The sequence below is a fragment of the Anabrus simplex genome, chromosome 8 (assembly GCF_040414725.1).
Source record: "Anabrus simplex isolate iqAnaSimp1 chromosome 8, ASM4041472v1, whole genome shotgun sequence".
NCBI lineage: Eukaryota > Metazoa > Arthropoda > Insecta > Orthoptera > Tettigoniidae > Anabrus > Anabrus simplex.
The window spans coordinates 1,128,850-1,141,564 of NC_090272.1; the positions used below are offsets into that span (position 1 = coordinate 1,128,850).

Below are 12,715 nucleotides of genomic sequence, written 5' to 3' on the forward strand. Positions count from 1 at the left end.
AAGGATGGTCTTATACAGGACGTCTACTGCCTCTTTATTTTTTATCATTGTTAATAACACTATAAAATGTGTAATATAGTTATCTCTTATTTTTAAAAGTTAAGTTTTTAAACTTACTTGACATGCTTTAGGTAGGCGGCGAATCCATTTAGACGTCCCATTTTATTCGACCAGATGGCACAGAAACGGATCTCTATTGGCCACTTAAACACGGACATCGTTGGATGTGGAGTACCAAATGGACTACTTCATGCCCTCAAAAATTAGACTAACTTCGCTGGTTTTGATCCAACGTCCCTTTACCGTTGACCCGCTGGTCATAAATACCACCGATACGGTGTCACTTATAGTTTGCTGCCTATCAGAACACTGGGACGTGGGAATACCATAGATATCAAAGCCGGAATCAACAATGTAAGAAGTGTGTTTCTGATATTAGAACATCGGTGTGTTGTGTTACTGATATACCGCCCATTTCGGTCACATCATAGACAGCAGGACAGAAAGGAAACATGCACGTGGAGAGAGAGGATAGGTCAAGTCAACCTTGTGTGCTACAACACCAAAAGGTAAGGAAGAAGAAACAAGTAATCTTGCTCATTGAATCGAAGAACAGAGAGCAGTTACTGTTTTATTTACCAGATTACTTCCTTGAGAGTTTAAATACTAACTCCACAAAAATTGTAAGCGCACATATATCATCTTAGCCAAGCTAATTGTTGTTTGGTACCTCATCTATACTGGTTGTTATCTCGATACAACCTACGAGTTCTTCTCCCATGAAAAGTTTAAGTTCTGCCAGGTATCGGCCATATGGTAGAGATGGGAACTTCTTGAAGTTCTTGAAGGTAAGCTCCATACCACTCTCAATGTCATAGGTACCCTGAAACAGTAAACATGACATGGACGTCGTTACATGATCCGAACAGCATTTTCTGAGGATAGATGACTACACACGTACATAGTGGAAGAGGTGAGTCCTGACCTTGAATAAAGGAAGCTTGTAGGCGAGTAACTGCCTATCATAAGACTTGTTTGTGAGCTGTGTATGTTGTGTTTTGTGTATTGTGGCTCAGTATGAGTTCGATACAGCCTCATGATTCGTCAGTCATCCCGTCAAGTCCAAACATGATTCCAAGACAGGTTCCCGATCGTGAAGAATATGTAGCCCATAAACTTTGGTAACATCATGTCTAACAGTCTCACCTGCTTTTCTCTCTCTCATACTTCTAGCAACATGATTGACAAGTGACTCACACCGCTCCCATTGCAAGGACCAGTCTCCCTGCCCTAGCCCATCTCTCGTTATTTGTTCGCGTTACATTATATCAGGGAAGCTATAAGGTGTCAAATGTTAGATAAATGTCTAAATCTTAGGGCGGAAAACCACTGTTGTGGGTCAAATTTTCTGCATCGTGGCATTTCAACATCTTATATCATGACGGTGATAAGTAACAAACGTCTTCATAATGCTAGTGTATGGTTTTGATGAAACCGCTGCTGAACTCGGCCGATTCACAGCAATGACTGTTAAGCTTTTTCCTATTACACTTATTTCTCGAAATTGCAAGGAATAAACTAACAGAGAAGAGTAACACAAGAAACCAATCACAACCATCACTCAATATCTTGTTGCAGTATGACGTTCACTTGTCACAATGTCCTTTTCCTTTTTCATATAACACTTTGCATTACTCCTCTAGACGATAGTCATTTAAACAGCCGGGGCAAAACATTGGCACACAACACATCACAAAAAAGCACATTATATTAAAATCATCGCATGTTGCAATGAAATACACAAGTTAGTGTTTATCATCCTTTAGAAGACGTATACTGTTCGTTTGTCAGGACATAACAGTGATACCTCACTCAATAAAATTTCAAGTGCTGCACATCGAATTCTAGCTCTAAAACTCTGCTGTTTGCTACATTACGATTGGATGATCCTGTCGTCTGTACAAAATCATTTTTTGACAAATCTGACACGTCAACACTTAGTGATATAATGCGTCCGTGTGTTCAGTCCAGGAATTTTTTACAGATTGATGAGTGGTTTATGTGATGGACTTATTTTATCTTCTCTTGGAATCATGGTATGAGGTTAGTTTCACGTCAGTTTGGATATAAGGATCTTAAAAATTTCTCCAGATATATTTTCGTTTCCTACTTGGGGTACTTGTGCATGATCCTGGGTAATGTTTTATTCTTCTCTAATTGATTACGAAGGTGCCTCGTTTCCTGTCGCTCTTGTCGTATCTATTGCTAAAACGACGTGTAAGCATTTGGGTTTTTCTGACGTGTATTCCAGTAATAACTATCATGCTCACCTCTCTTAGCTATCATTATCCTTGCATTAATACCGCTTTGGATTTTTCAGCACTTACAAAGACACACAGCCCTCTTTAAAGTACTAGTTTTCTCACCTGTGGTCGTGCTACGCAAAAAGAATCCTCTCCGTAAATCATAACTAATACATAATTCTGTTCAACCCACGGCCTTATTTTCTCCTCGATGGGCACAATTTGTGCCGCGTACCACCATTTATATAAGGCAAATAATTTTTTATGCCAAACATTTTGTTAATGTCCAAGTATAGGCTCAAACAAGTTTGTATGGTGAAACAGATCGACAATGTGGCACGTACCCTTGGCACTATGTCAATATTTTGATAAAATTTAAGGGTGAACACTAATCCTAAAACGTAACTTTAATAGGCACTAACGCTACTGTCGTCACTTTTGATCAGCTCGAAGTGATAGGCTCTCGGATCTTTGATAACTGACTTGTCGAAGTGGTGAGATCTGTGTCCGAGGCAGAATGAAATGGTGTAGTCATCTCAAAAGAATCGGCTCACAAAGAACAGCTGGAGCGAGGTTCCACGAGGAACTGGGAGGCGAATGGCCAAGAGGTCGACCAAGGAAGAGATGCATCGATCAGATTAGAAATGATCAAGCTGGACGAAGACGGTATTGGCAACAGGTTATGGAAGAAGAAATCTACATTAAGAGAAGAAAATGGAGGGCTCATTCACCACACCCGTGAAAGTGGAGCTAGTTCAAGACGACGATGATGATAAAGACTCGGGAGTTATAGGCTTTCTCGTTTGTTGTTATGCACTTCAGATCTGCGGCAACGTTTGGTGTCTGAAAGTAATATGGTGACGTCGTCATCATGGGCTGTAAGTGAACAGTGTATGGATTTTGGGTATAGTTCATATTACATAGTGGACCGCCCAGATAAGCGGCGCGGCATCATTATTAGGAGACACCCTTTCCGTACGGATGTTTTAATTGGAATTGGTCTGCATAAGTTCCCATTAAGAACTACGGGAGAATGCGCAGAGTTATAAAGGGTTCGAATAAGATTGCATTTTGCGTTTGACAGACGCATGTTTTTCAGGACTGCCATCAAGGAACCATGATGCACTCTGTCGAAAGTTTTTCGGAAGTCAAGTTTTAAAATCCTTCGCATATCAGTAAGTTCTGATCCAAAATTCACTCCTTACTGGTATCAGGATGTAAGTTGTTTTCCGTTCGGTAAAGGGCATGATTGCCCGACGTTGATGAACCTATTAAGCGAGTTTAATGCTCTAGTCGCCATTATTTTCATAAAGAGTTTGTAAGATGTGTTGAGGAGTGTTATCGGGCGGAAATCCAATACAGTTCGTTGTGTTAGGACTTTGGGCATTATGATTAGAATGCCCTTATTAATACCTATGCACTCTTGTAGGTTTTCGAACGATATTTGCATCAGTTTGAAAGGGTTGTTCTCATGATGTGCCAGTACATTTTGTGGAAAAAGTAAGTCAGGTCTTCAGGGCCTCGAGCTGATTTGTCACTGGCCGCTCGAAATGCGTAGTATAGTTCTCTTTCTTGAATTGTACACAAGAGGTGCTGCTTTTCACTGTTATTTAGTTGTTATTCGACAGAATACAGTATCCTTGTTTGTTTTAGAGACGAATTTCAACAGTCCTGGAAAGTTCCTCTAAAGTATTTTTCACCTTCATATTGTAACCGTTCATCACCATGCCATAGGCATGTTAGGTGGTTTAGTCATTCATATATGCCGTTCTCCGCTACATTCTGCAACATATAATGTCGTATTTAGAAGTCTATTTGCCGAAACGGAATGCGAGTAGCGTTACGCAGGCCCGAAGGAAGCAGTTGTCTTCGCTGTATCGAAAAAAGGATAGCGCATTACTGCTGAACCTTGAAATCGCGCTCTCTCTTCGTGCGAGCGAGGAGGAGAGATGACGCTACGCGTGGCAATGAAGGTTGTCGAAGAGTGGGCTGAATTAAGAAATAAATATCTTTTAATAATTCAACACCGCATTCATTGGTGCCACTTCACCATAATTAATTAAAAAGAGGAAGAAGAAGAACACCTTCATCTGAGATAATCCATGGAAATTTATGAGTCAGGTCTCATTCGAACCGATGTATTTAAAGCTAATTCTTGATGCATATAAATGCAATACTTTAATAGTGGATCGGTAATGACGCCTGTCATATAGTGGTACGCAGGCTAAAGATGACTGCAGAGATCAAGCAACGTGTGGAGAAAAGTGGGAGGTCTTGCGAGATCAACCATTTCATATGAATTTATAAAAGGACGCTTTTGAGATTGTGAATGATCCGCAGATTGTATTGATTTTAAACGAAATCAGTATAAAATTGAGGTCACAAGCTATAATTTGATCGCTTTTACGTCACGGTAAAATTCCGTTTACCGGAGCTCCGTTTCGACCAGAGGCGTGGTTTGCCTCCTCCACAACCACTCAGCCCAGATACTATAAATAACATCCGGACTTAGATGCAGGATCCCATTATAATTTGTGTATCCGCAGTACTCGTGTGTTAGTAGTGAATTATGGATATCAGTGTATGAAGTGCTGTGTTGAGGAAGAAAACACATCACTGCGGTGTAAAATATCGCGAAATAAGCCATGTGGTACAAGATAAAGTACAGTGGTGATGAATAGAAGTCTAACAGAATAGAAGTCTTATATCAATATTTAATCTTTTAAATATCGGCGACAGTCAATCACGGCTTATGATGCAATCATCAAAGGAAGGGCAAACGCATCAGATTGTTTAGAAGTAGTGAGACAGCTAATTACGTTCAGTAATTAATACTGACCGATCTAAAGCATTTTAACAGTGAGTGACGTTCAGTAAAATTAAAGAACGGTATTCCTGATAAAATTAGCGTTGGCATACTCCATGGACACTCGTGGTGATAGTCAGACTGTGTGATCAATGGAGAAAGGAATAGTGGTTTATACAAACTTGACACTATTAGGATTAATCTATTTAAAGTTATTAGTGGATCTAATCGCCAGTAGATTCTTTGAAAGCACATAAACAGTGTTTACTAACTGATTATCCCATTTTTGCCTTATGTTCGTCAGTGATCATCGAACATGTAATGGAGTTAGAATGACTACTCGCCATGGTACTATGTTGTCTCTGTTACATTCATGCGTTCATATCATTGTCTGCATCTCCGCTAGTTCAAACATCGTGACTGTATCGCCTTTCCTTCAGTTCGCTGATGGTGAGCCATCTAGTGGTGGTTTTTGGTACTCAAAATACGAGGCGACTAGTTGGTGCTGCTATCTGGCCGCCAGAAGATAAGCTTGCTCGGCCGTGAACGGTGGCTCAAACAATCAACGAGAGGAGTTGTTCTGATTCTTGGTTTTTAGCTTGAAGACGCGTTGAGCTACTCTCTGCTGATTGTGCTTTAAGGATAAAAATTATCTTACAAGAAGGGAAGATGGTCTTGACATTTGACCCCGGCTGATGGATTTTCCATCTGGGCATAAGAGCCGAAGATATGGTTCGTTTTTTTAATGATTTAATTTGTCGTAAACACCGACCTCGTAAGTAGCTTCACTGGATGTCATTACTGGTTTAACCTGAGCAACTAATGCTGTTATTTTATGATTTTAAGACGCTGAATTCTTTAAGCCTACGATATGTGAGAAATCCTACATCTGAATTTTCGGACATTTGAGGTTTAAAAAAAATTAGACTCTAAAACAGGTCATCACCGTTAACTTGTAATGTGAAAATGTTTGGGGTTTCAATTTTTTTAAAAGGGTAATAATGTGTTAATTCAAGCTTCTGCATTCAATTATATAAGGCTTCGTGCACGAAAGGAATAATTTATGTTCAAGGAGCTCCTAATAAGTTGATGATGTACGAATTAATTGTATAACCTTGAAAGCCCGGTTTTATTTCATTTCCTATTTTAAATCATTGTCAAATAGTTATTATTTAAAATATTTTCAAGCCATTTCGGGAAAGTAAAAGAAAAACAAGGTGGTTTAAATGAAAGCTTATCTAATGACTTACTCGGTACTTTGAGTTCACATTTGATCATGGTTGTCGTCATGTGTTACACAGCGGTGTAATAGTATGCAAACGTAATGGGGGGCGTTGCTGTGTTGAATCTGACATTTGAGTATCAGCTTATTATTGAGGTCTTGACATTGATCTGAATTGGGAATTATCTTGCGTGCATGCAGATGGTTTTCTGCTGTGTTTGACTTACTCATTTGATTTTAGATATCGTCTCTTGGGCGATATTGGATTATTTTATCATACTTCTGAATTTAATTGCATGTTCATTGAATTATTTCTTCCAATTTCTGAAATGGTGTGTTTTGGTGGGTTCTGACTGTTTTCATGCAACCTTCGAAAACTGAGATAGTCCATTAGAAAGATTTTCACCGTTCGTTCTGTAATAGTTGATTCAATTATTTAATTTTCAATTGAACCACGTTTATTAATTGATCTAAAAAGGTTTTCTGCTTTCATTCAGTAATTGTTGATGTAAGAATTTAATTTTCAATTGGGTTATTTTTAATTGATCAGAAGGGTTTTCAGCATTTATCGTGTAATTGTTTTTTAATATATTAATATTGAGGTCGGAAAATTATAAATGTTTTGAATTATTAAAGTTTTCTTCAATTTATTGACGAATTATTATTTCAGCCATTTATTAATTTATCTTAATTTTATCGATTCGCCTGACCTCTTGAGCCCTTGCTTCCGCAATCGGTGACGACTTTTTTCTCTGGATAATGGTATGTATTCTGATCTTATTTTATTTACTTGTCATTATCTGAGGTCGTACTAACAATCTTTCCCTTAATATAATTGTGTTGTGAGAGTGTGTTTGGTAGCAGAGCGTGGTTTCAATTGAAAATTAAATAATTGAATCAACTATTACAGAACGAACGGTGAAAACCTTTCTAATGGACTATCTCGGTTTTCGAAGGTTGCATGAAAACAGTCAGAACCCACCAAAACACACCATTTCAGAAATCGGAAGAAATAATTCAATGAACATGCAATTAAATCCAGAAGTATGATAAAATAATCCAATATCGCCCAAGAGACGATATCTAAAATCAAATGAGTAAGTCAAACACAGCAGAAAACCATCTGCATGCACGCAAGATAATTCCCAATTCAGATCAATGTCAAGACCTCAATAATAAGCTGATACTCAAATGTCAGATTTAACACAGCAACGCCCCCCATTACGTTTGCATACTATTACACCGCTGTGTAACACATGACGACCACCATGATCAAATGTGAACTCGAAGTACCGAGTAAGTCATTAGATAAGCTTTCATTTAAACACCTTGCTTTTCTTTTACTTTCCCGAAATGGCTTGAAAATATTTTAAGTAATAAATATTCGATTATGATTTAAAATAGGAAATGAAATAAAACCGGGCTTTCAAGGTTATATAATTAATTCGTACATCATCAACTTGTTGGGATCTCCTTGAACATAAATTATTCCTTTCGTGCACGAAGCCTTATATAATTGAATGCAGAAGCTTGAATTAACACATTATTACCTTTTTTTAAAATTGAAACCCCAAACATTTTCACATTACAAGTTAACGGTGATGACCTGTTTTAGAGTCTAATTTTTTAAACCTCAAATGTCCGAAAATTCAGATGTAGGATTTCTCACATATCGTTGGCTTAAAGGACTCAGCGTCTTAAAATCATAAAATAACAGGATTAGTTGCTCAGGTTATATCGCGAAATAAGCCATGTGGTACAAGATAAAGTACAGTGGTGCTGAATAGAAATGTGACAGAATAGAAGTCTTATATCAGTATTCAATCTTTTAAATATCGGCGACAGTCAATCACGGCTTATGATGCAATCATCAAAGGAAGGGCAAACGCATCAGATTGTTTAGAAGTAGTTAGGCAGCTAATTACGTTCAGCAATTAATACTGACCGATCTAAAGCATTTTAACAGTGAGTGACGTTCAGTAAAATTAAAGAACGGTATTCCTGATAAAATTAGCGTTCGCATACTCCATGGACACTCGTGCTGATAGTCAGACTGTGTGATCAATGGGGAAATGAATAGTGGTTTATACAAACTTGACACTATTTGGATTAATCTATTTAAAGTCATTAGTGGATCTAATCGCCAGTAGATTCTTTGAAAGCACATAAACAGTGTTTAGTAACTGATTTTCCCATTTTTGCCTTATGTTCGTCAGCGATCATCGAACCCGAGGACTGGAGCCTACTAAAACGCGCCTAAGTGCCTGCAGTCATGTCTTCAGGGAACGTCTAGAGACTCCAATAAGAAGACCACGGTTCAAGACATGGATCGTGTCAAGATGAAGAGGAACCATGAACTATCAAGGAGAGGAGCAGTCATAATGATGGTTTAAAATCTCAAGTGTACCTCGAGATGACAGCAAACTATATCCAGAATTCAATGAGTACATTTAATTTCAATATATTAAACCACGAGATTTGCATGCCACTAGCAATTTTTATTTTGTAAATATTAAAAAGTTATAATTAATAATTTAAAATGTAGGGAACACTATACGCGTGTGACTGGAAAGAAGTTTATTTATTATTTTAATTAGGATTTCTTTGTGATTCAAGAATAATCGTAAATTCTTAGCGCATATGAAGCACATATTTTGAGAAGAATAGAGTTTTAGCTAAACTTATAATTTCTTCGTAATGTTACTATCTTGTAAAGATTTTCATTGTAATTTGAATATAGACTATATGTTTCCTTCAAGGTGATTCAAGTATTTACAAATCCCATATAATAATAAATGATCATTGAAGATGTTCAAACCGAGGTAATATGTGAATTATATAGATACGCGAGTGAAATTTAATTAGTTAAATAACCTGTGAGAATGGAGTCTTCTCTGTAAATTAATAGAACTATTTGAGATGGAGTGGTATGCTGTGTGAAGGTGAGGCTTGTGAAATGTTTGAGATGTTGAAATGATAAGAAATTATCATAATTATCGCTGTCATGATGTATTGAATTAGGCTGACTATATAGCCAGATAATAAATAATGAGTGGCGGCTCTCGAATAAATGCGTACTTGAGAACGAGCCAAGATGACAGAAAGAAAAAGAAAGAAAGAAAGAAGGAATACAATGTGTCTTTGTAGTCGCAGAGCCGGACACACAGCCATTGTCATAGAATGACGGATTTACGATGTAAGGATTTGCACGGTCTGAAGGGAGACTGTGTTGTTAACAAGAATCTTAACATCTACCTGCAGGCCTTATTTTATTCGCCAGTGCATTATCGATTCCATTTTATGAGTAACGTTGATAATTTTATGATTTTGCGAAGGACGGATTCCTCCCCATTTTCGTATACTAAATTAGCTCGTGATAGAGGTTTCAGATTTTTCACCTAGGAAGATGAAGTACGTGGGTTCGACTCACGTTGGGACCATGGATGTAACCTGATGCCATGGCTTGATTAGGCCATATCTTCAAGATGTATTGTGTGCAATATGTTTGATATTTTTCTATATAATGTGTTTACGTGTTTTATTTTTCCCAAATGTGTTATGTTGTTGGATTCGATACCAGCGTTGGTTGATTTCACTTTGAATATAATAGGAATAGGTAAACCGAGTAATATGTAACTGTTGTGGTTAAATAGACCATGTGTTTGATATACGGCTATGCATTCTCGTGCGTAAAAAAGAAAATGTACTAATCAGATGCATAAATTCCACAACCATGATAGTTGATTAACGATATGATTTAACGAAAAAGTGCCATCTTTGATCAGCCTATTTAAATAATAGATACCATCGAGTATCGTTGTTACAGATAAATAAATCTACGTATGTGAAACATATATATATATATATATATATATATATATATATATATATATAATATCAGTGCGTATTAATCAAATGATTTTTAGTATGCCAAGCGACAACTACAACTGTGAATAAACTGAAAGGACGTTAAGACATACTATATATAGTTATTGCTTCATTTCGATTATTTCTTTGTTTATGTGTTGTAATATGGCATCATCTCGTGTACTTACGGAATGATTTTATCAGTATAATAAAATGTTTAGCAAAATATTCTCAACGAAATTCTTCTCATTTAATACTATTAGTGTATTCCTCTTACATTATAGAGAACCCTACTTTCGTTATATTTTATGTGGTGCCTATTTTTCTCTTACGAACATACCATTGCCCATATGCTTTTGAGCTCTAGCCTTTGACGCTATGAAAGTATTGAGGACGAGACTTCGAGCCTGGGAAATACTTCCGACGGTTCTCATCCAACAATTCCATTTATACATCTGTTTGTGAAACCGAATTATGTAATTGTTGCTCTTATATGCCCGGGATGGGTACAATAGACAGCCTTTTATGGTTAGGAGTTGTCTGTTTTGTTCTGTATGTATAGCAGAATATGAAACAACCAGGGATCCCTTTAGGATGTTTTCGTGAATGGATGCTATTCTTCGTTCAACATCGGTTATGCGACTTTACGTCGTAAACCTTGGTTGTCATCACAGAAGATCATAAAATGTAGTAGGAGGGTAGATTTTTCCTTCTGTTACGTGCATTTTCTGCTTCTTAGAAATGCTGGTTTAACCTTATGCAACCATTACTGAACAGTTCCTGTTTTGTGAGACGATTTTGCATGGCTGACTACTTCTGTTGAAAGTTACCTTTCATTTGCTCATCATCTAGAAACGCACTGTTTAATTTTCATTATTCCTTGACCTTGGTTGGTGTTCTATTGTTGATACATACCTTCAATAAGACAACTTGGTGATTACTAATGTTATGTACACTGAGTTAGGTCTCTGTTTATGATAAATCTATCAATTCAGGAGGCAGATGCTCCTCGGATTAAAGTAAATTGTACGAATTTGCAGCGTTAATGGCTGAATTCTCCTCTCTGGTCTTTCGCATGTAAAACGCAAACGTTAGTAAAATTCCTACCTAAAAATAGATATTTCTGGTTATGTCGTAAATAGAATGGTAATTGTATGGTCAGAACCTCCCCTCGTTCAGAGCCACACTCGGATCCAGGATTCCCAAAAGGGGGAGGGGATAATTTGAAAAAGTATTACGTATTAGCAGTGCACGTCAATCAACATTTGACTAGTTAGGAATATCCAATCTTCGCAGTTTTGACTTAAGAGATCTTCAACATTTTATTGATGTTTGCTAACGCAAAGCCATTAAGTCAGTTCTCTCCCATTACACTTCTACGGTTTTAGCTTGCGTAGGGCCAGGAAACTTCTCTCTGTAGACTATGTCATGACTGGCACGGTGGCAGATACTTGTAGCAATAGTCTAATCTCTAGTATTGCAAAAGAAGTCTTCATTATATAGAGATAATACATGCCAATTTTTGGCTTTCTATTTAATTCTGGATGAGATGTTGATATCTATGCCCTTATTTCAGCATTTGACGCTGTGCGATCTGCTTCATACATCCGTGCTGTTTAATAATTTCGTCTATTGAATTAAATATTCCTGGTAAAAGCCCTTCTAAAGTGGTCACTTTAGTAACATTGTCCAATGCCTTATTAAGGGTCGACGAAAGGCAAGAGTAGCCTGCTACCTTCCTGAAATACTCCTTAGGATACTTAGTTAACACATTCATTATTTGGGTTTGTCTGCCGCAAATAAATGGGAGACGGATTTCTTTACCTATTGAAATGCCATGTCACTTGCTACATTAAAAAAGCCTTTACACTTTTCATCGGTACTTTTCTTCATTATATTCAACCTCACTATTACGGTGTCAATGTAAGACAATGTAGATGATAAATATTGTTTAGGATCTTGCAGGAACTTACTTTGTTTCACAGTGCAGGCCAAAGAGTGAAGGTCTGTTTCCAAACCATTGATAAATTCATTTCTTTTCAAAGCCACTCCTAAGGAAACATGTTTACTTCAATTCTCACTACCTGCATCTATTCGTTCAAGAAACCTTAAAGTATGAAATATTAGTTCCTGAAGCTATTTTGTCTTGGTACCCAACGGGCAGCACACAAGTCTCTTTACTTGGTCTTTGTTTCACTCACTGATATCAGGTTCACTACTTATTTATTCAACGTACGGCAACACGTTGGAATATACAACAATTTATCAATTATATACGAAAATAACTACGGCGTTATTACTATTAGACATAACACAGAGTATACAATGACAATGTATGCACTTATATAGTGAGAGTTAATTTGCCTATCCAGTTAACACCATCTGGAGTCAGAGTTAGAAAGTCCTTCAGAACTCCCGAGTGTGATGTAATACTACACTGCTGCACAATGTGTTGGATGGTCAGGGGAGTCGCTCCAAAAACACAAGATGGATCAGAAATTGTATTCCATTTATAGA

At 37.2% G+C, this 12,715-nt stretch overlaps 1 protein-coding gene across 2 annotated transcripts in view; it reads right to left on the minus strand.

Annotated features, from left to right (window-relative positions):
- Nucleotides 1–622: 622 nt before the first annotated feature.
- The window catches only part of LOC136879125 (uncharacterized), a 103,493-nt gene continuing 91,400 nt past the window's right edge, over nucleotides 623–12,715 (minus strand). For both annotated transcript variants that reach the window (XM_067152872.2, XM_067152870.2), the window contains exon 4: nucleotides 623–883. In XM_067152872.2, coding sequence (XP_067008973.2) covers nucleotides 713–883 — 171 coding nt within the window. In that variant the 3' untranslated portion in view covers nucleotides 623–712. The remainder of the gene's footprint in view (nucleotides 884–12,715) is intronic.